This window comes from Cucurbita maxima, unplaced genomic scaffold (assembly GCF_002738345.1).
Source record: "Cucurbita maxima cultivar Rimu unplaced genomic scaffold, Cmax_1.0 Cma_Scf00022, whole genome shotgun sequence".
Lineage (NCBI taxonomy): Eukaryota > Viridiplantae > Streptophyta > Magnoliopsida > Cucurbitales > Cucurbitaceae > Cucurbita > Cucurbita maxima.
In genome coordinates, this window is record NW_019272038.1 from 2650518 (window position 1) to 2675433 (window position 24916).

The 24916-nt window shown below is 34.9% G+C and overlaps 4 protein-coding genes and 1 long non-coding RNA gene across 8 annotated transcripts; 3 read left to right on the forward strand and 2 right to left on the reverse strand.

Moving 5' to 3' along the window:
• Positions 1 to 506: 506 nt before the first annotated feature.
• Positions 507 to 6111, forward strand: LOC111496010 (mitogen-activated protein kinase kinase kinase 5-like). The gene is made up of 11 exons (XM_023146223.1): positions 507 to 1034; positions 1238 to 1936; positions 2030 to 2117; positions 3017 to 3079; positions 3168 to 3331; positions 3460 to 3535; positions 3873 to 3929; positions 3997 to 4122; positions 4260 to 4469; positions 4550 to 4644; positions 5191 to 6111. The coding sequence occupies exons 1-11, from the start codon at positions 682 to 684 to the stop codon at positions 5288 to 5290; spliced, it is 2031 nt and encodes a 676-aa protein (XP_023001991.1). The 5' UTR covers positions 507 to 681; the 3' UTR covers positions 5291 to 6111.
• Positions 6112 to 6216: 105 nt separating this feature from the next.
• On the forward strand, positions 6217 to 6765 carry LOC111496028. The gene has a single exon (XM_023146253.1). The coding sequence runs from the start codon at positions 6253 to 6255 to the stop codon at positions 6616 to 6618; it is 366 nt and encodes a 121-aa protein (XP_023002021.1). The 5' UTR covers positions 6217 to 6252; the 3' UTR covers positions 6619 to 6765.
• A 768-nt stretch (positions 6766 to 7533) lies between these two features.
• Positions 7534 to 10688, reverse strand: LOC111496027. 4 transcript variants are annotated; one of them, XM_023146251.1, is made up of 4 exons: positions 10406 to 10686; positions 9574 to 10056; positions 8456 to 8666; positions 7534 to 7649 (listed from the first exon to the last, which is right to left on the reverse strand). In XM_023146251.1, exons 2-3 carry the CDS (start codon positions 10015 to 10017, stop codon positions 8481 to 8483), a joined length of 630 nt encoding a protein of 209 aa, XP_023002019.1. In that variant the 5' UTR covers positions 10018 to 10056; positions 10406 to 10686; the 3' UTR covers positions 7534 to 7649; positions 8456 to 8480. The 4 variants fall into 4 exon arrangements, with proteins under 4 accessions (XP_023002019.1, XP_023002020.1, XP_023002017.1 ...); XM_023146252.1 differs by lacking the exon at positions 7534 to 7649 and adding an exon at positions 7789 to 8105 and having other exon boundaries at positions 9574 to 10077; positions 10406 to 10688; XM_023146249.1 differs by lacking the exon at positions 7534 to 7649 and adding an exon at positions 7789 to 8105.
• Positions 10689 to 13434: 2746 nt separating this feature from the next.
• LOC111496025 (transcription factor MYB44-like) lies at positions 13435 to 14432 on the reverse strand. Its single transcript, XM_023146247.1, has one exon. The coding sequence runs from the start codon at positions 14300 to 14302 to the stop codon at positions 13610 to 13612; it is 693 nt and encodes a 230-aa protein (XP_023002015.1). The 5' UTR covers positions 14303 to 14432; the 3' UTR covers positions 13435 to 13609.
• An 8421-nt stretch (positions 14433 to 22853) lies between these two features.
• On the forward strand, positions 22854 to 23960 carry LOC111496029. Its single transcript, XR_002720412.1, has 2 exons — positions 22854 to 22904; positions 23774 to 23960. It is a non-coding gene; the product is annotated as an uncharacterized LOC111496029 (long non-coding RNA).
• Positions 23961 to 24916: the final 956 nt, after the last annotated feature.

Here is a 24916-nt window from a genome sequence, read left to right on the forward strand (position 1 = left end):
CACAGCTGACGTGGCATGTGGTTGAACACGCGCAAAAGACCGCAACGACTTTAACTCTCGTAGCATGTCTGGCGCGTCGACACCACTCGCTAATTTTTTAGGTAAAGTGTAGACCACGCGCCATAGTTGACAAAAGAACATAAAATCCTTGCGATTATCCCCAACGACTATTGTATCCCGTCCGTACGCAATTTGGACTTGGTAACATTGACTAATTTTAATTTGGTCCATTAATTTAATAATTTCCAGAATTTTAAATTATTTTGAAGTCAACGTGTCGTCTTCTGGGAGATGAGAAGATCAGATTGATGTTGGTCGTCTCTCCACCGTCCGATTTCCTTTTTTTTTTAGGAAATAAAATTTCCATTATTGATTATTCAAACTCATTAACTGGAATTGACATTTAAATAAATAAAAAAATAAATAAAAATAAAATTTGGGGTTTCCTAAGATAGGTCGAAGGAACATATCCGAACCACCAGAAAATATGGTTAAAGTCGGTCTAAAGAAAAAGCGAAGGAAAAAATTTTTAAAACTTTTTTTTTTTATTTTCCGGGAAAAATAAAAAGGAAAAAAGACGGTGGGAATTTGCGTTTTGCACATGTGGCCTTAACCGGCGGGCGGCGGCGGCGGCAGCAGCAGCGGTGGCTCCGGCCAAGAAACTTCAACCAGCATAACTAGATGCCTTTCTTTCACAAAAGCGCTTCGAATTCTCGGCTTCAACAGAAAGCACCAGATTCTGTTCTCTCCGTTGGTCCACCGGAGCCGCTTGCTCAGCGTCGGCTTACCAGGCAGAGGAAGCTCCGGCATCTTACGGATCGAGACATTCGCTTTGAACAACCTCGATCGTTTCCTGATTCTCCCGATTTATTGTCAAAATCTAAGACAGGTCTTGGAGGTTCCGAACGTTGGTCCTCCATTGCTTTGCCGCAGCCTTTACCTCTGCCAGAGTTCTTTCCGATTCGAAATCCAGAGTCAGGTTCTTGGAGTTCTGGACTAGGTCGCGGTGGATCGCCTTTCGAAACTCCGGTCGGGTGAGTTTTCTCTTGTTTCGACTTGAATTTTACCCTAAATCAGATGAAATTTTCGTTTAATTTCCTCCGATTTCTATCATATTTTTCCCTAAATCTGATGAAATTTTCGTTTAATTTCCTTCGATTTCTATCATATTTTGCCCTAATAACGAGGTTTTGACCTAATTTGTTTCTTTTGGTAATTCTGTTCTTGAAACTGTTAGGAAGAGCGCCGATCACGCAACAGCGAAGAGTAGAAGTTCCGGCAACAATCAAAGGCGAATCGCTACAGATTTAGCCTTGGAAGTTGCTAACGGACATACAGGAGGAACTCAACCTGTAAATTTAGGGAAATCGAATTTGATTAAGGATTTTGTTTTTAGTTGTTTGGATCAGCATCCAAACAACAAAGCCAGGGGTTCCCCAACTCATCCGAGTGTTGAAAGGGGTAACTACAAAGTGAAACAGAAGATTTCGACGTCGAAGAGTGCGCCGACGAGCATCTTTCCGAGTCCTGCCGTTAGCCCGCGAAGATCATGTACAGGAGATCCTTTTGTTTCTGGTTTGACTCGCCATGAACATCAGGAATCTCCTTCCAATAATTCTCCCAAAGTACCATCCCTTAAAACTCCAAATAGTTCTCAACCTTCTCCTCTCCAAAGCCCGGCAGCTATAAGCAATCCCAGATCTTCTAATGATACGCCATTTCCTCTGCATCATAAGTTACAAAAGAATCATAGTATAGGTCATGTCAATGCCCATCCATTGCCTCTTCCTCCTCCATTAGTAGCCTCGTCACAATCGTCTCCGCAATCTCTTCCCTCGAAAGAGAAACCATACATTTCATCTGTGAAAGGTCAATGGCAAAAGGGAAAGCTTATTGGACGTGGTACGTTTGGAAGCGTTTATCTCGCAACGAACAGGTATGAATGTAAACTAAGCTTTTCGCCATTGTTATATTACTTGTATGAAAGCGTTTATGAAGTCATCCTCATAGTTACTTGCATACGTTTTAGTGAGACTGGAGCTTTATGTGCAATGAAAGAAGTTGACCTCATTCCTGATGATCCTAAATGTGCTGAAAGTATAAAGCAACTAGAGCAGGTATTAAGTCATCTACTTTCTTGAATTCTCGTTCAGCCTATATGTATCTGTTGGTAGTTTAGTTAATCCTGAAGATCTGCTGCCCCTTAGAGAAAGAATTCTTTGCAAAAGAGGTGCTATGAGCAACCTTCTTCCTTCTTCCTTGTCTATACTATTGTAATAGCCCAAGCCCACCGCTAGCTGATATTTTATCTGCCAGGCTTCCCCTCAAGGTTTTAAAACGTGCCCACTATGGAGAGGGTCTAACCCTACTCCGACCAGTGCCTCGCACCGTCCGATGATGGGCTCTGATACCATTTGTAATGCCCAAGAGGACAATATTTGCTAGCGGTGGGCTTGAACTGTTACAAATGGTATTAGAGCCAAATAACGGGCGGTGTGCCAGAGAAGACACTGGGCCCCCAAAGGGGGTGGATTGTGAAATCCCACATCGATCAAGGAGGGGAATGAAGCATTTCTTATAAGGGTGTGGAAACTTCTCCCTAGTGAATGCCGTTTAAAACCTTGAGGCAAAACCCTTGAAGGGAAAACCCCAAAAGGACAATATCTGCTAGTCGGCTTGGGTTATTACAACTATCATGTAGAAACAAGCATACAACGGTTAATGGGTACTTGAGAGAATCAAGCCGGTTTGAGGTTTCCAAGTTTGAATTTACTGTGCCCCTATAAACATGAGGAAACCGCCCATGACTGTACACATTACTCTAAAGCTGGATAAATCTTACCTTCATTTGTTGCTCTCTTTGAATTAGAATACGAGTCCCTACTATTCTTCCTTTGATCATATCATTTATACCATCTCGAGCTTTCTTTTTACGGGCTTCGATGCAATGAACCTTAATAGATCGAAACGATCGTATGATGTTTAGTTTCCAGCCATCTAACTCTGTTCATCTCAGGAAATTAAAGTTCTTAGTCAACTTAAACATCCAAATATTGTACAGTATTATGGAAGTGAAATAGTAAGTGTTCTATCTTATCTTTACGTATCAGGAATAACTTCTACCAGTATTACCAACTCTAAAATTTGGGGTCATTTTTGGAATGTAGATTGGGGATCATTTCTACATATATTTGGAGTATGTTTTTCCTGGGTCAATAAATAAATTTGTCCGCGAACGTTGTGGAACCATTACAGAATCTATCGTTCGCAATTTCACCCGACATATTCTCTCTGGACTCGCTTACTTGCATAGCACAAAAACGATCCACAGGTGCGAGACGAATCCATTCTCTGTAAACAGATAATCTCTGTGATGAGTTTTTTTATTCCCATTGTTGAAGACAAGATGAACTGGCAAAAGAAAGTCATTGGATACGACATTTGTTGTGCTTTCTGTAGGGATATCAAAGGTGCAAACTTGCTAGTTGATTCATCAGGCGTCGTCAAACTTGCAGATTTCGGGATGGCGAAACATGTGAGTTTTCAAGCGCTAGTGAATATCGTTTTCGTTGCTTTCAATGTTTTTCCCTTTATAATCACAGCGTAGCCTTGTTTTTACTTCGGGCATGTTTGGGAGTAATTCTGAAATGGTCAAGACTCGATTACTTTGAAAGGGAGCCGGACAAAGTAATTTTTGGCTATTCCAAAATCACTCCTGAACATGTTCTTCCTTTCCTTATATATAATTTTAACTGTTAATTGCTTATAAACTTTGGTCATTATCTCCTCTGAAGAATTTTAAACATCTTGGAAGAGATTGAGATGTTCCAGAGGCTTAAACTCTACTGATTTTTTTTTTTTTTCCTACTCAGCTGACAGGGCAGTACGATCTTTCGTTGAAGGGTAGTCCGTACTGGATGGCTCCAGAGGTATGCGTCAAAGTCCACTTTATTTTTGAAACGGCGCGTTTTTGTTTAACTCTGAATTCATTTTCAGGTCATAAAGGCTGTTATGTTGAAAGATGCCAACCCTGATCATGCTTTGGCAGTTGACATTTGGAGTCTGGGTTGCACCATAATTGAAATGCTGAATGGAAAACCTCCATGGAGTGAGTTTGAAGGGGTGAGGTTCTTAGTTAGTTTTTGTTCTTTCTATTGGCTTTCTTCTATTTTCTTTAGACAAAATGGAGTCAGCACCTAAATTCAGTCGTTACCGAAACATCATTGAACTAACAATACATTACGTTTTCGAGTTTCCAGCATCAAGTTATGTTCAAGGTGTTGAATAAAGCCCCTCCTATTCCAGAAAAGCTATCTCCAGAAGGGAAAGATTTCCTCCAGTGTTGCTTCCAAAGGAATCCAGCTGACAGATCAACAGCAACGATGCTCCTTGACCATCCTTTCATAAGATCCTCAATCGACTCAACCATTTCAGTCCCGACATCAGCATTTTCGACGATGAACCTTGTGGTTAGTTTTACTTTTAGAATTTTATTTTTTAGTTTTATGCCTAGAAACCTCGTTAATTTTCGCATTCTACGCTCTCTCAGGTATTGAATCCTCAAGATCTCGTTCCTCCCAAAGGAGATCAGGTGCAAAAATCTCCTGGAACATCAGCTGCAAATGGTTATCTTCCATGCCGTAGGTAGCTATACTAACTCTTGCTCATGCACTTAGGTGAGATCCCACATTGGGTGGAGAGAGAAACGAAACATTCCTTATAAGGGTGTGGAAACCTCCCCCTAGTAAACACGTTTTAAAACCTTGAGGGGAAGCCTGGAAGGGAAAGGCCAAAGAGGAAAATATCTGCTAGCGATGGGCTTGGGCTGTTACAAATAGTATCAGAGCCGTCCAGGTGGTGTGCTAGCGAGGACGCGGGGCCCCAATGGGAGTGGATTGTGAGATCCCACATCAGTTGGAGAGGGAAACAAAACATTATTTATAAGAATATGGAAACCTCTCCCTAGTAGACGCATTTTAAAACCTTGAGAGGAAGCCCAAAAGGAAAAATTCGAAATGGACAATATCTGTTAGCAGTGGGTTTGAGCCGTTACGCCTTATAAATTAATGAAACACATACTTGTACATATTCTCCTGTTTTTTTTTTCTTCTTGTTGTCCATCCGTTGTACTTGATGTTGATTCTTGCAAGCTTTCCTTGCAACTAACCTCCGTTCTTTATCGAATCGCAGCCCTTCAGCGAACATTCCGAGCAATATTCCTGCCAGTGCCGTTAATAACCATCACTTTTCTATCTCAAGGACTCATAAAAGGGAAGTACCACACCTCTGAACTACGGTTGTGGATATATTTACAGGCAAATCCTAGACCCGAGGAGGCTGGCGACATGTTCTGGGATAGAGTTCATCATTCCCACGCCTCGTTCTAACGACAAAACTCAATCCTTTTTTTGAACAAACTCTCATAGGTCTTAGAAACCACCAACCTTGAGGCCTTCCATCATTGTTTGAGCGATTCCCCCGACTTACTTTTTGTACTTGTAGCAATGGTATCACACTTAAAGATGGTACTAGGAAAAGAGGAGGAGATACACACATTCTTTTTGTACACATTCTATAAGCAGGATTAGATTTGGATCTGTATATAGTTAGGTTACATTTGCGCTGGCTCGCTCGATCGCTCAATCGCTACAATGAATCACAGCGCTGGCTCGTTCATTACATCTCAGTAGACTTCAATTTCTCCCTTCAGAGAAGATTAAACACCATTTCAAGCTCAACCCATCAGAAAAGGAGCTATAAAACGGCCTGAAAATCCCAAGAACATGGAAGATCATATCTTTTGAGCTTGAAGAGAAAGATTGGAAATATGTTCAATCATATGCCAGAGGCTTCACGTGACCGTACTGAGCCATTTCAGCCAATGCTACCATGAAACAGATATCCATAAAATTATGCTCTGCTGCACTTGTTGTTGTCTTTGTTTATCTTTCCTCTGCTTAAATTACAGTGACTTTTTTTTGAAGTTTTGTAAAGTCTGTAGATTCTAAGCTCTGTAAATTGCTCATTTGGGTCATTTCACATATTTGTTTGTTTATTACTTCAAACACACAAAAAAAGCACAATCTGGGAAAGAGATTGGACTTTTTAACACTCCCAAAGATTCCATCTTTTCTCCCCTTTTTCCTTTCTTTTCTTCTCTCTGGGTTCTTATAATTTCCATCAATTTACAGTGAAGTAAACCACACATCTTTTTCGCCATTGGAGAGTGACTCTGTTTTCTTCACCTCTCTAATGTCACTCCCAATTGACCAACAATCTCCGCCGGCGCCCGGAATGCAGCAACCTTACGGCGGCCATGCGAGCAGCGGCGGCTCTGTTGGTCCTGTCATTGGAGTGCTCGTCGTCATCATTGTGTTCGCGGTGGTCGCCGTCGTTGTGGGGCGGCTGTGCTCGGGGAGGAGTATAATGGGTTACGGCCATTTCGACTTGGAGAGATGGGCGGAGGTCAAATGCTCGTCTTGTATTGACGGAAGGATTAGCTCGCCGTCGCCGAGGGTTAATGTCTCCACCGCCGCTGCTTCTCTTCCGGCGGCGACAATGTCGGTCCAAACCCAGCAAGATGAACCAGCTTCTCAAAATCCACCTCCCAACGCTTGATTATGAAGATAACCCAAAATTTCTGTTTTTTTTTTTTTTTTTTTAATGATTTTTCTTCATCTGATTCTTTTCCTCTTTCGGCGTCAGAATTGGAATGATTGTTCAAACTCTCTAAATTCTATCGCCATTTCATTTTGCTTTGCTCGATCCAGCTGCCATTTTTAATTTTTAATTTTAATATCAACTGCGATTTTATAGAAAATTATCTCTATCAAATTTTTTTTTTTTTTTTAATTAGGTTGAGTATCGTTGGGAGCTAATTACACTGGTTTATAAATAAATACAATATTATACTGTTGAGAATGTGATTTCTAACCTGTTACACTAAAAATAAAAAAATAAAAATAAAAATTATAAAGCGGATTTTCAATATTTACCATTTTCTATACAAGTCAATTTACTTTTTTAACCACTTTCCATTTTATTTAAATTTAAGTAAAAATCTCAAAAAATTACTTGTAGCCTTTGGCTTTATTCATTTAGGGTTTACTTGATAATGGAAAAGTCACCATTATCATTCAATGGAAAAGTTACCATTATCATTCGTTGAGTTTTATTTTAGTTTCTTGAGTTTGAAGCAGTATCAACAGCTGCCCTCGATAAATAAAAAGTACTCGGAAAAAGAGTGAAATCAATCTGCGTTAAGCGACTCTCAAACTAGTATTATTACTCTAATAAACTAGATAATATATATATATATTATTGACTAAAAATTAAACGTTCAAATTTTAACCGAAGATGAAAGTTTAGTTAAAAATGGAAGCATTTCTTCAGTGAGCAGATAAGGACAGGCAATGTTGGCAGCGAGCACATTGAATGCGATAATCACTAGTAACAGCCAGCTTTGATTCAGTCAACATGAATTAATGCTGCTGGAGATTCAAGCATTCACAATCCAATTTCTCTACATTGTATTAGAAATTTCGTGGTAGAACGAGTCATATTTTTATGGCTAGAGACCGAATCAACTTGTAAATATCCATGTCTAAGATTTGGAGTTCAGATTTGACACCTGATAGTTTCGACATTCTTATGTAACATGATCATGTTACCTACTATTCGCTTCTTAAGAGTGGTGAAGACTATTCTCACAAACAAACCAGAGCCATTCTAGCATATTTTATCTTCACTCGCATACATCCTAAAAAAATTCTTAAAAGAGGTCACCCGACATATAATTGCTCTTGTGATTGAGCCAATGTAAAGGAAAGTACACTTTGTTCATATACCCAACATATAATTGCTCTTGTGATTGAGCCAATGTAAAGGAAGGTGCACTTTGTTCACAACCTGACTTTCAATTCTTTTAAGCATTTCTTGGTTACTCTATTCTCATGATCACTCTCATTCGGATGTAGTTTCAGTTCATTCATATACCCTCATTTACTTGAGTGTCATATGCCTCTACCAGTTTCTACCTTAGTTCATCCCGAACCACATCTTATTAGGAAGAGCTACCATTCTGATACCATTTGTAACGACTCCTCCTGACACAATTAGAGAGGTTCAATTTCTAAGATCAAAAACAAAAAAATTTCCGCAAATTATAAATTTTATTTATGAAATGAATTTTACCTTTAGTTTATTTTTTCTAATACAAGATTTGATATGTATATATATATAAATAAATAAATAAATAAATAAATAAATAAGCTAATTAACTCGACTCGATACAGTTTATATGTCTAAAATAGAGATGAAAATGTTGAGAATGTAATATTTTATATTATAAGCTCATAAATTAATTAATTAATTAATTCTAGCTTCATGGTTTATCCATATATTATTAAACACAACACAGTTCAAACAAAAGCTTAAATTAAAATCCATTTCATACCTCTTTTGTTCCAAATGTCTGTGTTTCAACATGGTGGCTGCTGCTTGTTATCTGATCCAGGGAGTGTTGTCGGGCGCTTCAGTTTGAGAAGATGAGAAAGTCCTGCAATTACATGAAGCCGACTGCTCGGAATACCCGTCTTTGCTAGCGCCTTGCCTTGTTTGTCCAAAATCACGAAGCAAGGAACATAACTAATATCATAATGAAGAATCTGCATAAACATGTAAGCAAGAACATTATGAGCAATACTAACACAAACCCCCATTCAATCAAACACACCACATATTTCAGTTCATATGATCCTTTTACAAGAAAAATATCCATAGAACTATGGAAGTGAGATCAACACGAACGATTCTGGGTAAGCTTTGAACACATAGGGCGATTCGGTAGAAACACGAAAAGGATTTGAAGAGTGATCTTCGGGCAATCATTAAGTTATTAATGAAAATGTTGCAGAGGGGATTAACAAATTTGTAACAGCTCAAACCCACCGCTAGTATATATTGTCCTCTTTGGGCTTTTTCTCAAGGTTTTAAAATGCGTATGCTAGGGAGAGATTTCCATTCCCTGTTTCGTTCCTCTCCAACCGATGTGAGATCTTACAATCTACCCCCTTGGGGACCCAACATCTTCGCTGGCACACCGCTCGATGTCTAACTCCGATACCATTTGTAACAGCTCAAAACCACCGCTAGCTAGATATTGTCCTCTTTAGGCTTTCCCTTTTGGGCTTCCCCTCAAGGTTTCAAAACGGGTCTGCTAGGGAGACTCTCCCACCCTTATAAGGAATGTTTCATTCCTCTCTCCAACCGATGTGGGATCTCACAATCCACCCCATTGGGGGCCTAGCATCCTCGCTAGCACACCACCTGGTGTCTGGCTCTGATACCATTTGTAACAGCTCAAACTCACTGCTAGCAGATATTGTCCTCTTAAGGCTTTCCCTTTCGAGATTCCCCTCAAGGTTTTAAAACGCGTCTGCTAAGGAGAGATTCCACACTCTTATAAGGAATGTTTCGTTCCCCTCTCCAACCAATGTGGGATCTCACAAGATTAGTACCACTAATTCTTATATGCTACTAAATTATGATGTTGTAAGAGGGAAAGTTGAGCACCTCAGGCAGCCATTTATCATTCTCTGCATCAGCCATCACAATGTTAAGCCATTGTGAATTCCTTGCCTCCATCTGCGTAACAAAACCAAGCAATGAACTGCAAAGGGGACATTTAGGCGAGTAGAACTCAATGACGGTGGCTTCTTTCCCACAGGCTAATGCTGCTGCAAATGCCCTATTTTCTGCCTCTCCTTGCTCTTCAGGACTTAGCTTTTTTCTAGACTTAGATATCTTATTTCCATCAAACGACAATGGCTTGAAAGCATTGACCCATGGAGGTGATGACTTTGAAACTTCGTTTAAGAAATTGGAAGCAAAGACACCCACATTTTGCAGTGATTTGAACAGCCAAGGACCCTCAAATGAACAGTCAGAAGGATTTTTAGGGTTTATGTCCCATGGCCATTTGAAGCAAAAGAGAGGCTGTTTGGGTGTCGAACGCATTATATCTTCAAATTTCCTCCAAAAATTATCACCAATCCCCTGCAATTGAAACTTCCATTGCTGAAGACATTCAAAGAATTCCAGTTTCTAATAAGAACAAAAAAAGTTAACCTAGATTTTCAATTTAACTGAAACTCAAACTTGAACTGCGAATCTCTGGAACTCGCGATACTTGCGCCATTTTAATGGATTTAAGTTCGTATTTCAACAAGGAATCACCACAGAAATTCGCCGTCGATTTTGTTTTCGAACATCTTGAATCTTAATTCAAGAGATTCAGTGGATTCGGAATTCTAAAACCTAAGTTCTCGAACGTTTTCCTTTCATTCCATTCACGAAAAGACAGTAAAACGAAAGGATTACAGAGAGAAATGAAGGATTCTATTACCTTGTTGTACTTCTTCCAGAAGCTCGGTGCTCGAAACTTGTGAGTTGCAGATGCTTGGCCTGAAAGAGAAGGGCGCTACTGCGCAGCAATTTGGCTTGGCTGAAGATTATGCCGATGCGCAAAGGAAGAAGACGACGACATTGAGAAGGCTAGGAAAGAAAAGCAGGGCGAGCGGAGGGGGGGATTTCGAGCTCGATGGCTTCTCCTTTGCCTTCATCTATGTCCGTCGTTGAGAAAGGATTGAGTTCGGAATCCGGCGGCGACAGTTTCGTTGTTGGGCCAATATTGGGCCTTTTGTGAGTGTTTAAATCTTGTGTGGGCGTTGTGGGGGTCAACCCGGTCGCTTCTATGACACTGCAAACGAGGCTCAAGGGCTTCTTAAGGAAGGCAGCAAAGATTGAGAGTAAACCGAAAGGCGTTTTCTGGTCCCCTTGAGTCGGGTGGTACTGATGTGTGGGGGTGTGCCACGATGAAACAAGGGATACGCTAACGCCTTTACTTAAGATCTGAAAATTCAAATGAAATGAAAGAGGAAATAGAAAAATAAGTAAATTCCTTTCGAGTTTTACCTTCACCCTTCTGTGCACCCGCCTTAGTTAAGGCCGATCTCACAGCTTTTCAGAGGTCATGTTGTAGCTTCCGGCTTCGCCCACGAATCCTTAAGCTCATTTATTGGAAAACAACCCAATCTTCGTAGAAGTATCCGATCAATATGATATAGGGTTAGGTTGTAAATAGACTTATTTGGCTAAGATAGTCCTTTCAGAGGTTGTGCTACAACTTCCAGCTTCGCCCACGAATCCTGAAGCCCACTGATCGGAAAACAACCCGATTTTCGTAGAAGTATTCAATCAATACATTTTAGGGTTGTGTTGTAAATAAACTTATACTGCTAAGATAGTCATTCCAAAGGTCGGCTGCAACTTTCGACTTCACCAGTGAATATCGCAACGTTTTGAGGACATTAAAGTAATGGGTTGAATATCCACTCGCATCATCAAATCCATTTTTGGGATGTTAATTATCGTTCGACTTGGTTGCACCTTGCTCTTTAACATGGCACTGCAATTCTCGACAAGAGCTATAGTCTCGTACTCTCCTCGACATCTCTCCTTTGATCCAAGACTTTGTGAGATTTTATATTGTAATCCGTGTTTAAAAAAACTAGGGGGGATTAATCAGATCTTTTGACCTAATTAATTAAAAGATTTTACAATCAATTCAGATGAGATTTTGTCATTAAATGTTTATTGAAAGCTTATGATACTCAAATATTTAACTGCACCCCTAATTTAGTAATATCTAAAAGCACACAAAGCCTAACATTGGGGCCACCAAGCATGTGCCCCCACTGCCTTTATTCCTTCTTGATAATTATTTTGTCAAAAATATACATTTCTTTTTTGTTATATTTTTTTTAAATTAATAATCAAATATTAAATTTCGGCATGTATCCGACTCTCCACAATGGTATGATATTATCTAATTTGAACCTAAGCTCTCGTGGCTTTACTTTGAGCTCCCAAAAGGCCTCATACCAAAAGGATTTGAAAGACTTACCCGTGGTTACCTTTGAGTATGCCTGAGATTCAGACCATAATACCCTTTCCTATTCTCGTTGACTCGGAAGCTGACTGTGAAGCGGACTTAGAGGCTAAGAGCAGACTTGCTTCCTTTACTAAGAAGAAGGAGGGGATCTTTTAGCTGGACATCATCTCATCTAGTGGTGGAGCGAGGGGAGCTTTCAAAGTAGCCATTGTTTAAGGGGGTAGGAGAGCGTAGAAAATCCTTAACTCCTGAACCCGATGTAACTCGGTAATTCTCTTCTCGGAAGTCAAGACTGATGCAATCAAGAATTTCTGTACTTTTTGTTTATTTCTAATTTTTTGCATTCTTTCTTTTCTATAATCTACTGCCCTCTTGTCTAATGCAATTATCTGATGAAGTCTCATCAGACTACCTTTACCCTCACATTGTTTATAAACAAACTCATAGATACTATTTTTTTATTATAAACTCATGATCATTCCCTAAATGAACAGAATGCGACTTTCATTCACCAACTAATGTTAGTTACAAATGTTAATGATGCACTCTGATTTGTAAATATTTGATATTTAATAAGGGTGTTCGTAGATTGGATTGAGATATTTTTAAACCCAATTGAATGGTCGGAGTTATTAATTTTTAAATTAAAACAAACTCGGTTAAATAATGAACCCAATTAATCCAACTTTAAATTTTTTGAGTTTGATTGGTTTGGATTGTTCTCAGTCATTTAATCAAATTTTTGTTTTTAATATAAGTAAAAGGTCAGTTATTAAAACATTTATTTATTCATTTTTAAATATTTAATTAAAATTTACTCATCAATTTTAAAAAAATTATTCTAAATAGTTTGAAAAATTAAAAGGTTTGACGTAATAAATAATAAAAATTATAATTATGAAATTAAATAAAAATAAGAACCAAACCCAATTCACTTTTAAAATAAGTTCTTAACAACCATGAATTGTCTGAGCACTCGAATTTAGCTATTGATTTTATATGTACAGTGAATAAACATAATTTTTTAACAGAAATCCAACTAAAAAACAAAGTATTTGGTCGATTACGAAATATCGAGTCATTCGTGTCATCAACTTAACCAATCTAAAAATTAAAATTTTTAAAAGTAAAATCTCGAGCCCAACTCGTGCAAATAGCATAATATCTTGTCTAATAAATATTTAAATGTGAGTATTTATTTAATAATTATTCCCATAAATTAAAATTAAAATTAAAAAAAATCTGCAATCCAAACAGAAGGAATCTCTCTACTTCCCCATTTGCCATTTAATAAATATATTTATGGAAATAATAAAGATAGGAAAGTTCGTAACACATTCATTCTATGATTCCATATTGTTTTAAAAATTAATTTCAATATTATAAAATACAGAGATTTGACAGTTGAAGCAAAGTTGTTGAGCCTCACGACCTTATCTAATTCCATTCAAACCTGCTTTTTAAAAAAAAAATAATATTATGCCAAAAATAAAAGCAGTTGAAATTAATTATAATATTCCGAAACAGGCCAGGCTGTAATGCCACGTTGGAATTTTTTTTTAAGGAATCATTATATTAACAGGAAATTAATTAATACAGCTTTTTCTATGGCCAAAAAAAAATTAAAAAGAGACAGAGAGGACTTCGGCATATTCGTTAATGAAACTCTTGATTTTCCAAAAACGTCGTCGTCATGTACTCTCTCACCTCCCTTGCTACCACATCCCTCATTGCATCCCAAAACCCCGCCGGAAAACTCTCAATCCGCCGCTCCTCTGCTACCACTCCGCCGCTGATTCCCGGCGGTGCTAGAGTCAACGCGGTCAATGGGTCATCCTCTAATGGTACGGAGAGTTTCAAATCAGAATCAGTCACGGCATTGCCGTGATTGTCAGGGGTAATTCCGTCCATTGCTAAATGATGTTGTTGGTCTCTTGCTCTTCGCTTAAGCGTGGAGTTCCAGTGATTCTTAACGGCATTATCGGTTCGGCCTGGAAGTAACCGGGCAATGGTAGCCCACCGGTTCCCGAATCGGGCATGAGCCGCTAAAATCGTCTCATCCTCGGTGGCGGAAAACGGCCGGTGCTCGACGTTTGGACTCAACTGATTACACCACCGGAGGCGGCAGGACTTCCCGGACCGGCCTTTAATGTAACGGCTAATCAAGGACCAGTTTCGGGGTCCATAGCGGTCGACGAGATGGATCAGAATCCGATCCTCCTCCGCACTCCAGGGGCCTTTGATCTTCTCAGGGCGGCGGGAGGGCTTGGCGGAGAAGGAGGTACCGGATGACGTGGAGGAGGAGGAGGAGGAGGAGGAGGAGGAGGAGGAGGAGGAGGCGGTTGTCATGGTTTGGAGTGAGAAAAGAGGAGTGAGAGAGGGAGGAGGGGTTTGTTTGGGGGATTTATATGGGAGGAGAGAGAAGGTGCATGCATCTGGTTGTGATGCATAATCCAATGGCTTTCAGGTAAAGACTATAGAGGGAGCTTCCAGGAAACTGGATTCTGTAAAGTAGGTGGGGAGTACGTACTAGATCTATGTACCCTCTTTCTTTTCTTTTTTTTTTTTCTTTTTTTTTTAATATATATATATATATATATATATATAATTTCTGTGAGCCAATTTGCCGCAGTGTGATTCTGCATTGTCTGTTTTTTTAAATAAATATATTGTTTTATTTATTTATTATTATGTTTTTAATAGTGGGATTTCTTGGGATATTACATGATATTTTATTTAAATTAAATTGATTAATTAATTTGAATCAATTATGATGGGTTTGTGTTTAAGGGTTGGGATCGATGGAGAATTTGAATAATGATACTGTGTTAACCGCTCAAGCTTACTGCTAGTAGATATTGTTGTCTATTGACTTTTCTTTTGAGAACAAAACGTTTTTTTTAAGGATATGGAAACTTCTCCCTAATGAATGTGTTTTAGAATATTAAAGGGGAAATTTGAAACGGAAAGCCAAAGAATACAATTTTTGTTAGTGGTGGAGTTGGACTGTTACAAATGATATTAGAGTTGTACTTTATGTTGTGTGTCAGTAAGGATGTTGGGGCCTCAAAGGGGTGGATTGTGAGATCCCACATGGGTTGGAAAGAGGATTGGGTGTGGAAAACTCTCCCTAGTAGACGAGTTTTAAAACTTTTAGGGGAAAACTCAGAACGGAAAGTCTAAAGAAGGTAATATTTGTTAGCGGTAGACTTGGCTTGTTACGAATGGTCTTAGAGCCAGACACCGTGTCATGGGTCAGTGAAGATATTGGGTCCTAAGGGGGTGGATTGTGAGATCCCACATCGGTTGGAGAAGAGAATGAAACATTTCTTATAAGGGTGTGGAAAACTCTCTCTAGTAGATGCGTTTTAAAACTTTTAGAATGAAACCTTAAATAGACTGTTATGAATGATATCAAAGCCAGACACCATGTCGTGGGCTAGCGAGAACGTTGAGCTCTGAGGAGGTGGACTGTGAGATCCCACATTGATTGGAGAGGAAAACGAAACATTTCTTATAAGGGTGTGAAAAACTCTCTCTAGTAAACGTGTTTTACCTTGAGATGAAGTTTAAAAGATACAACACAAGAAAGCAATATTGTGTGGACTATTACTGATATAGTCAGAGTGCTTACAAATTGGACACAAGTAAAGCCACGTACCTTTATGAGAGGGTGAACTCCAAATTTGTGCTCTCTTTTTTCTTGACACGAGTGTCACATCATTGTGATGGAACCTATAGATTTGTATGATGAGATGGGTATCCACTTTTGTGATCCTCAACCCTCATCCTTTGGTCGACTATTTGACAATTGAAATGTTCTATTGGTTTGTCTGAAGGGGTCTAGTTCATCTCGAGCCTATGTACTTTTTTGACTTAGTGGGTCTAGATATCGTAGTCATTCTTGAATCAATGGATAACAGAGGTAACCTAATTTAAATTACATTTTACATTAATATTTTTTGAATTCCTTAACTACAAATATAATTTATTAAATTATTCTTTCAAATAAACTATTAAATAAAGTTAGATAATGGACTTCAAAATGCATAATTACAAAATAAATAAATAATTTAATACTTAGAAGGTAGGGATAGTTGAATAGGGGCAATATCGGAAATTGGAAGAAATAATTAAATCTGGTAAGATAAGGAAGATAATAATAAAATCATTCCCCTCACGCAGAATGAGTGGCGTTTAGGACATGACAGTACACCCAGAGCTGTTTAACACTAAACATTTACGTTTCTAATAACACACACTAAACTTGGGCCTACCATCTTTGACTACTTTCTCACATTTTACAGCTGTAAATTTTACATTTTAACTTCTCTACTTTCACATTTTACAGCAGTAAATTTTTTATTTAATTTTCGGGACTAAAAAATCCCCACAAGAAATGTGCGCTAATCAAGTGTCCCATGTAATTTTTTCTCTTTATTGTTTTTTTAAAAATAGTTTTTATGGAAAAAAAAAAAACTTTTATAATGCATAATTGTAATTATTACCATAAAAAAAAACAGAAATATAATATAATATAATTTTTTAAAAATTAAAATTTAACATTATAACATAATTTTTACACTTTAGTTATTGTAATATATAATTAATAATAATTATAAGAAGCTTTTTTATCCCAATTTCATAAATTTTAGCTTTATTAGCCAAAATAAATATTAAAATAAAATTATGGTCAATTTATAGAAAGTTGTGCAATTTAATTGTAAGATAAAAAAATATATATAAATTAATTTATTATCATTTGTAAAATATATATATATATATATATATATATATATATATATATATATATATATATATATATATATATATATATNAACAAAACGTTTTTTTTAAGGATATGGAAACTTCTCCCTAATGAATGTGTTTTAGAATATTAAAGGGGAAATTTGAAACGGAAAGCCAAAGAATACAATTTTTGTTAGTGGTGGAGTTGGACTGTTACAAATGATATTAGAGTTGTACTTTATGTTGTGTGTCAGTAAGGATGTTGGGGCCTCAAAGGGGTGGATTGTGAGATCCCACATGGGTTGGAAAGAGGATTGGGTGTGGAAAACTCTCCCTAGTAGACGAGTTTTAAAACTTTTAGGGGAAAACTCAGAACGGAAAGTCTAAAGAAGGTAATATTTGTTAGCGGTAGACTTGGCTTGTTACGAATGGTCTTAGAGCCAGACACCGTGTCATGGGTCAGTGAAGATATTGGGTCCTAAGGGGGTGGATTGTGAGATCCCACATCGGTTGGAGAAGAGAATGAAACATTTCTTATAAGGGTGTGGAAAACTCTCTCTAGTAGATGCGTTTTAAAACTTTTAGAATGAAACCTTAAATAGACTGTTATGAATGATATCAAAGCCAGACACCATGTCGTGGGCTAGCGAGAACGTTGAGCTCTGAGGAGGTGGACTGTGAGATCCCACATTGATTGGAGAGGAAAACGAAACATTTCTTATAAGGGTGTGAAAAACTCTCTCTAGTAAACGTGTTTTACCTTGAGATGAAGTTTAAAAGATACAACACAAGAAAGCAATATTGTGTGGACTATTACTGATATAGTCAGAGTGCTTACAAATTGGACACAAGTAAAGCCACGTACCTTTATGAGAGGGTGAACTCCAAATTTGTGCTCTCTTTTTTCTTGACACGAGTGTCACATCATTGTGATGGAACCTATAGATTTGTATGATGAGATGGGTATCCACTTTTGTGATCCTCAACCCTCATCCTTTGGTCGACTATTTGACAATTGAAATGTTCTATTGGTTTGTCTGAAGGGGTCTAGTTCATCTCGAGCCTATGTACTTTTTTGACTTAGTGGGTCTAGATATCGTAGTCATTCTTGAATCAATGGATAACAGAGGTAACCTAATTTAAATTACATTTTACATTAATATTTTTTGAATTCCTTAACTACAAATATAATTTATTAAATTATTCTTTCAAATAAACTATTAAATAAAGTTAGATAATGGACTTCAAAATGCATAATTACAAAATAAATAAATAATTTAATACTTAGAAGGTAGGGATAGTTGAATAGGGGCAATATCGGAAATTGGAAGAAATAATTAAATCTGGTAAGATAAGGAAGATAATAATAAAATCATTCCCCTCACGCAGAATGAGTGGCGTTTAGGACATGACAGTACACCCAGAGCTGTTTAACACTAAACATTTACGTTTCTAATAACACACACTAAACTTGGGCCTACCATCTTTGACTACTTTCTCACATTTTACAGCTGTAAATTTTACATTTTAACTTCTCTACTTTCACATTTTACAGCAGTAAATTTTTTATTTAATTTTCGGGACTAAAAAATCCCCACAAGAAATGTGCGCTAATCAAGTGTCCCATGTAATTTTTTCTCTTTATTGTTTTTTTAAAAATAGTTTTTATGGAAAAAAAAAAAACTTTTATAATGCATAATTGTAATTATTACCATAAAAAAAAACAGAAATATAATATAATATAATTTTTTAAAAATTAAAATTTAACATTATAACATAATTTTTACACTTTAGTTATTGTAATATATAATTAATAATAATTATAAGAAGCTTTTTTATCCCAATTTCATAAATTTTAGCTTTATTAGCCAAAATAAATATTAAAATAAAATTATGGTCAATTTATAGAAAGTTGTGCAATTTAATTGTAAGATAAAAAAATATATATAAATTAATTTATTATCATTTGTAAAATATATATATATATATATATATATATATATATATATATATATATATATATATATATATATATATATATATTAAGATATAAGTGGGAATAGGCGGTAGACGGATAGAAATTACAATCTCGTCCCTGACTGTTATTTATCTAATAGAGAAAAATCTCTCTTGACATCCTCCCTCGTTCTCTGTCTAAACGTAAATTCTCCCCCTCAAACCAATTTTCTGAACTCCTACTATAAACGGACATATTTATCTTCATTACTGTACTTTAAAAAAAAATTGATATATTATAATAAATAAAATTATTTAGATTTTATTTATTTATTATAATAAATAAAACTTTGTTATTTATTTTATTTTTTTAAAATAAAATTATTTAGATTTTTTATGCTTAGTGGACTATTTTGTTATTTTATATTCGCCCTGCATTTCGGGAAATTACTGAATATAATTTTTTTTATTAACAATAATAATAATGATTAGATTAAAAACATGATTAATTAAATAAAACGTGTATTTAAAAAATATATATATATCTATATATTGCTGGACATCTTCCACGCCAGATGGACCCACGCCAGGCTGGAAAAGAATCTCACGTGAATCGAGTTGAATCTCTTTGACCTTTCGCACTCCCTTTCGGTGTGGCGTAAATCTTACGTGCCACTATCTTCGCTCATTTTTAAGAACGTGTGGTTCACGCTCTTGTATCGCACGTGCGTAATTCCTCTCTCGTAATTTTGGACGTACCCGATTACATTATCGGAGCAACCCACGTGGCAATTCTTGCAGTCCACTGGAGCGCGATTTGAGTTGTGCAAGGCAGTTGAGCGGTTAACACTCTATAAAATAATATAATCCAGCTGGCAACGCACTGTAGCACACCGACTTTCAGTGTTCCCTCTAAACTTGCCTTTTCTGACGTGGAATTTTATATTTCATGAAGACCCTATGTATTATTAATTTTATTATTCAATATTAATTGACAAACATTTGACCTAGCCTATAAAGTTAAATATTTATTTATAATCTTTTTTGTGATATAATTATAATAAGTTTGAGTTTCTTGCAAAATTTATTTTAAACCTTTATAATTTTTTATTTATTTATTTGAATATATATACGTATATTATATTTAAATATACCCAACTTTTATTCACAAAATTAAGATAATTTCCAGCCATTACAATTATAAAATACTATATATATATTTATATATAAATTTCCACAAAATTATAAATAATAGAATATAATATTTTAATTTTTTTTTAATTTACACTATACTTACAAAAGAAACAAAAAATACTATTATTCGTAATATTTTTAAATTGCATATAATGTAAAATTTATAAATACGTATGAATATATAAAGAAAAGACCAAAAATTATACAGATCATAATGAATGTGTCGGACATAAATAAACAATACGATGTGAATAAAATTTCCTGTCTGCTACATATCAATTTACATGTTTTTTTATTTATTTATTGTAAATTGATTTTTACATCCTAAACAAATTTATAAGGTTTAAGATTGAGGGTAATTTTTCTTTTTACCGCAGTTAAATAATATCATATAATTATTGAAAAATATTGTCTTCTTTGAACTTTTCCTTTCGAGGATATTATTCGGTGTCTGACTCTTATACCATTTGTAACAACCCAAGCTCACCGCTAATAGATATTGTCTTATTTAGGCTTTCCCTTTTGGGACGTAAGCCTTTCTTTGTTTGAACCTCGCCCTTAACTTTAAGGCTATACCATCCTAAGGTACTACTAAATGAAAGGATCTTATCAACGTTCATGAATGAGAAATTATTAGGAGTGAGTCTCACATTGGTTAATTTAGTGGAAGATCATAAATTTATAAGTGGGGAATACTATCTCCATTAGGATGAGGCTTTTTGTGTAAGCCCAAAGCAAAGAAGTCAAAGTGGACAATATTATACTATTGTGGAGAATCGTGATCCCTTTCTATATTTTAAAGATTAAAAATTATATATAAATATATTTATTTGGGGCACTGTTAATAAATAATTGGTTTGGTAAAGATTGAACAAGAAGAAAGGAAGGCGCTGGATATGTAGTAAGGGGGAGGGACCAGCGTGTCCCCCTCCAACCCAATCCACGGTCGGCGCGGCTCTTCCCGGCACGGAGGGATGGCGGGTTTTCATTTTGTCCTTATCTTCTCCACGTCAAACATTTAGTTAAATGGTTGTTATAAAACTTTATTTTATTATTATTATTTTTTTAAAAAATTAAATAGTTTGTAGGCTAAAAAATCAATATTAATATTAGATAGGTAAATTTAATTATTAATCAACTTAATTGGTAAATGTTATAAAACTTTATTTTATTATTATTATTATTTAAAAAAATTAAATAGTTTGTAGGCTAAAAAATCAATATTAATATTAGATAGGTAAATTTAATTATTAATCAACTTAATTGGTAAATTTAATTATATTAACGCCCTAAAAGTATTAGATTTTATTTATTTATTTTAAATCCACCCATATGAAAATAAATATTTACGTTAAATTGATAAATACCTTAAAAATACTCTTAAATTTTTGAAAGTTTCTATTTTTTTTAAATCTCAAAAATATTTTTACCATTAATTTTGGATTTTATAGTTTTTGTTTCAAAAATACCTTTAAATTTTTAATAGTGTTTCAAAAATATTTTTACCATCGACATTTTGTAAATTAATTTCAAACATTTTAATGTTATATTTAAAATAAAAATAAAAAGATGTCTTGAAATTAAATTTATAAAAGTATTAAATTATATAAAACAAATATATAAGAACTTTGCCTTTTTTTTTTTTCCTTTAAAAAAATTGTTATTCTTTCAAATTGGTAAGTTTTTTTTTTTTTTTTTTTTTTTTTTTTTTTTTTTTTTTTTTTTTTTTTTTTTTTTTTTNTTTTTACCATCGACATTTTGTAAATTAATTTCAAACATTTTAATGTTATATTTAAAATAAAAATAAAAAGATGTCTTGAAATTAAATTTATAAAAGTATTAAATTATATAAAACAAATATATAAGAACTTTGCCTTTTTTTTTTTTCCTTTAAAAAAATTGTTATTCTTTCAAATTGGTAAGTTTTTTTTTTTTTTTTTTTTTTTTTGTATTTTTATTTTTAGAAGGTTGAAAAAAAAAACTCACCCGAATAAAAAAAGGGTTCATAAATGAACCGATGTCACACTCGAATGAAATGACTAAGAAAAGGTTAAAAGAAATGAAAGTTACTATCTATACTAATAAAATACACTTTTTTTTTCGGTGCTCAATCGAAGAAATTTTATGGTTAGTTATTATTTACTTGGAGCAATGCTAGTTGAATGGTCTCTTAAAAAATTTATTGGAATGAATGTGAGTGGGGACAAAGCATGAGTATGCTAGAAGAACTCGTATTAGTACATGGGGATGGTCTTTAGTCATGTATCTTTTATTCAAGTGTCACATTTTTCTTTTCAATTTTTTTTTTAGAATTATTTATCAGTTAATTAAAAAAAAACGCCTTGACAATCGATTCAAGTTAGCAATCCAATCATTATTTCGATGGATTAAAATTAAGTTAAAATAATTTTGCAAATGGGGAAGAATAAAGTGTCTTTTTTTAAAACTTCAAATAAAAGTGTGTTGTCCCACGTTAGTTAGGGAGAAGAATAAAACAACATTTATAAGAGTGTGGAAACCTTCTCTAGCAGACGCGTTTTAAAGCCTTGAGCGGAAGCCCGAAAGGGAAAACCTAAAAAAGACAATATCTGTTAGCGGTGGATTTGAGTCATTACAAATGGTATCAGAGCCAGACACCAGACCATGTGCCAGTAAGGTGGATTGTGATGTCCAACATTGGTTAGAGAAGAGAACAAAACCCCATTTATCCTTGAGGGGAAGCCGAAAGAGGAGGACAAGCTATGCTAGCGGTGGATCTGAGCCGTTACATTTTCTCTATTTTAAAAAATAATATAAAAATGGTATAATTTGAACTTTTAAATAATTTGAAACATTGTTAAGATAACGATAAATTTGCATTAAAAAAATCCAGACCCGGCCCATATTACAGCTAGATTTTAGACCCGGCCCAATAAGCTCACAGATGACAAAGCCCGTAAATCAAACTGGCTATAAAAGGATTCCCGCCCCTTTCAAATTCGCTCCCATAGCGGGAACGAGCCGTGCATCTGAAATTTTCGAATCTACTCTCTGTTCTCACGGCCGATATCAGGTTGTCCAACTTTCATTCTCTTTATTATTCTTGATTCAGGAAAGAATTCGGATGTCTTCTTGTTTCCGATCTTAGGTTTTCGACCTTTCATTTGCTTCATTATTATAGATTTTATATTTTTTTTATGGCTAGTTTTGATGCTTGGCTTTGATTTCTTCGGTAAAGCGTTTTTACTGGTTTACATCGCATCATCCATGATGCAGTAGTTAGATCTTCGTCGTACTACTTCATGATGATAGTTCGAGGTTTTATTCTTAGAGATCGGGTGTGAAATGACACACTGAATTGATCTTTCTGTACGTATCGATCTTTTCCTGTCTTTTCTTTACAGTCAAATTTGTTCTGTCAATTTCTGATTGCTCGATCTTGTGTGCTTTACTTCTTGATCATTAACTTCAGTTTGATAGGGTTTCAAATTTGCCTGCTTGTAACTGGAATTACTTTTGCTCTCCGTTTCTGAATTCAGTTTTCTGCTGTAATAGAGTTCAATGTTAAGATTCTGCTTCCATTTTCTTTGATTCCTTCAAAATTGTTTCGATCTCTATGGGTTCCACACCTTACTCCGTTCTCCTGAGCAAAGACGTATGCGGACTTTCTTTCGTAATCGAGAATGTCAACCTTATTGAATTCACACGAATGAGAAAACACGATTATCTTGTTACATTACAATATAATGCGACATTATCCATCACCAATCCGCTAAAGCATCACAACTTCCTATTTCTAATTTGTAGCATCAACAGATAAGGTTTTTGTTTTAGGTAGTTGCAAACCTAATATCTTGTCACAATAGACGATAAGTTTTTTTGTCTGCTTCCGATCGAGCATGTGAAGTATATCTGAATCGACTCTTTTTGTCTCCCCTGCAGATTAGGTTGGAGATTGCCTGATTGTGTGACCTTGACGCAAGGTACATTTCCTAAACTATTATGCAAGGATATTATATACATATATATTTAAATTAGCTATTGAATTCCGTTTGTCGATGATGATTATAAGTTATAATTAAGGTTATGAGAAGATTCAGTGAGGCTCAGCGTATTTAAAGCGGTGCTATAAAAAAAAACTGGATTACCTTTTAAGTAACCATAAAATGGAAGTTTTTAAGGAGAATTGCAAAATTAGGAATTTAAATTTAATACTGTTTATTAGATTTGATAATCTGTTTTATAAGTTTTCAAGACGAAGCAAAGAAAATTATGAATAATTTGCATTTAATTATATTCATCTTTTATATTCCTGGTAAAGTTAACGAATGAGAGATAAAATTACAGTCGAGGAATTGCCCCCTCAATTTTTATAAATTAAAAAACTAATTATATGTAAACACTTACATTTTAATATTTCCCATTAAGTTGTCCTTATTTATTAAATTAGTTCTTTTTCAGAAGAACAGAGGTCTTTTGTTCCCTTCATCCCAGCCGAGGACTGAGATGATATTCATTTCGTTAATTAAATACTTGTATTTTGTCTATAAAAAAATACCCTTACATTCTTACATTTCTAATTTTAATTTTATTTTTAAAAAAATTCTAAAAGTTTTTTAAACTTCAGATTAATACTTTATTTTAAAAATAACAATTTCAAATTTTATAAATACCTTTAACTTTTTTTAAAATGTCAAAAAGAAAAAAAAAACAAACAAAAATAGTTTTGGTCACAAATTGACGGTAATATATATATTTTAAAACTTTTTTAACATTTTGATTTATGCTATGATATTAAAAACATTTTTTAAAAAATTAAGTTTGATGACAAATACATTTTTTAACTTTTTTTTTCTTTTTTCAAACGAATATTGTATAGGTATTTTTGAACTTTTTGAAAATATCTTTAAATTTTTAAAATTTTTAATAATACAATAAAAATTTTAAATAATACTTTTGAACTTTTGATTTTTTTATCAAAATTATTGATATTTTGTTTAAAATGTATATGTTAAAAATTATTTTAAAATACCTTAAAAATGTACAAACTTTTTTTTTTTTAGAGGAATAAATTAGTAGTAAATA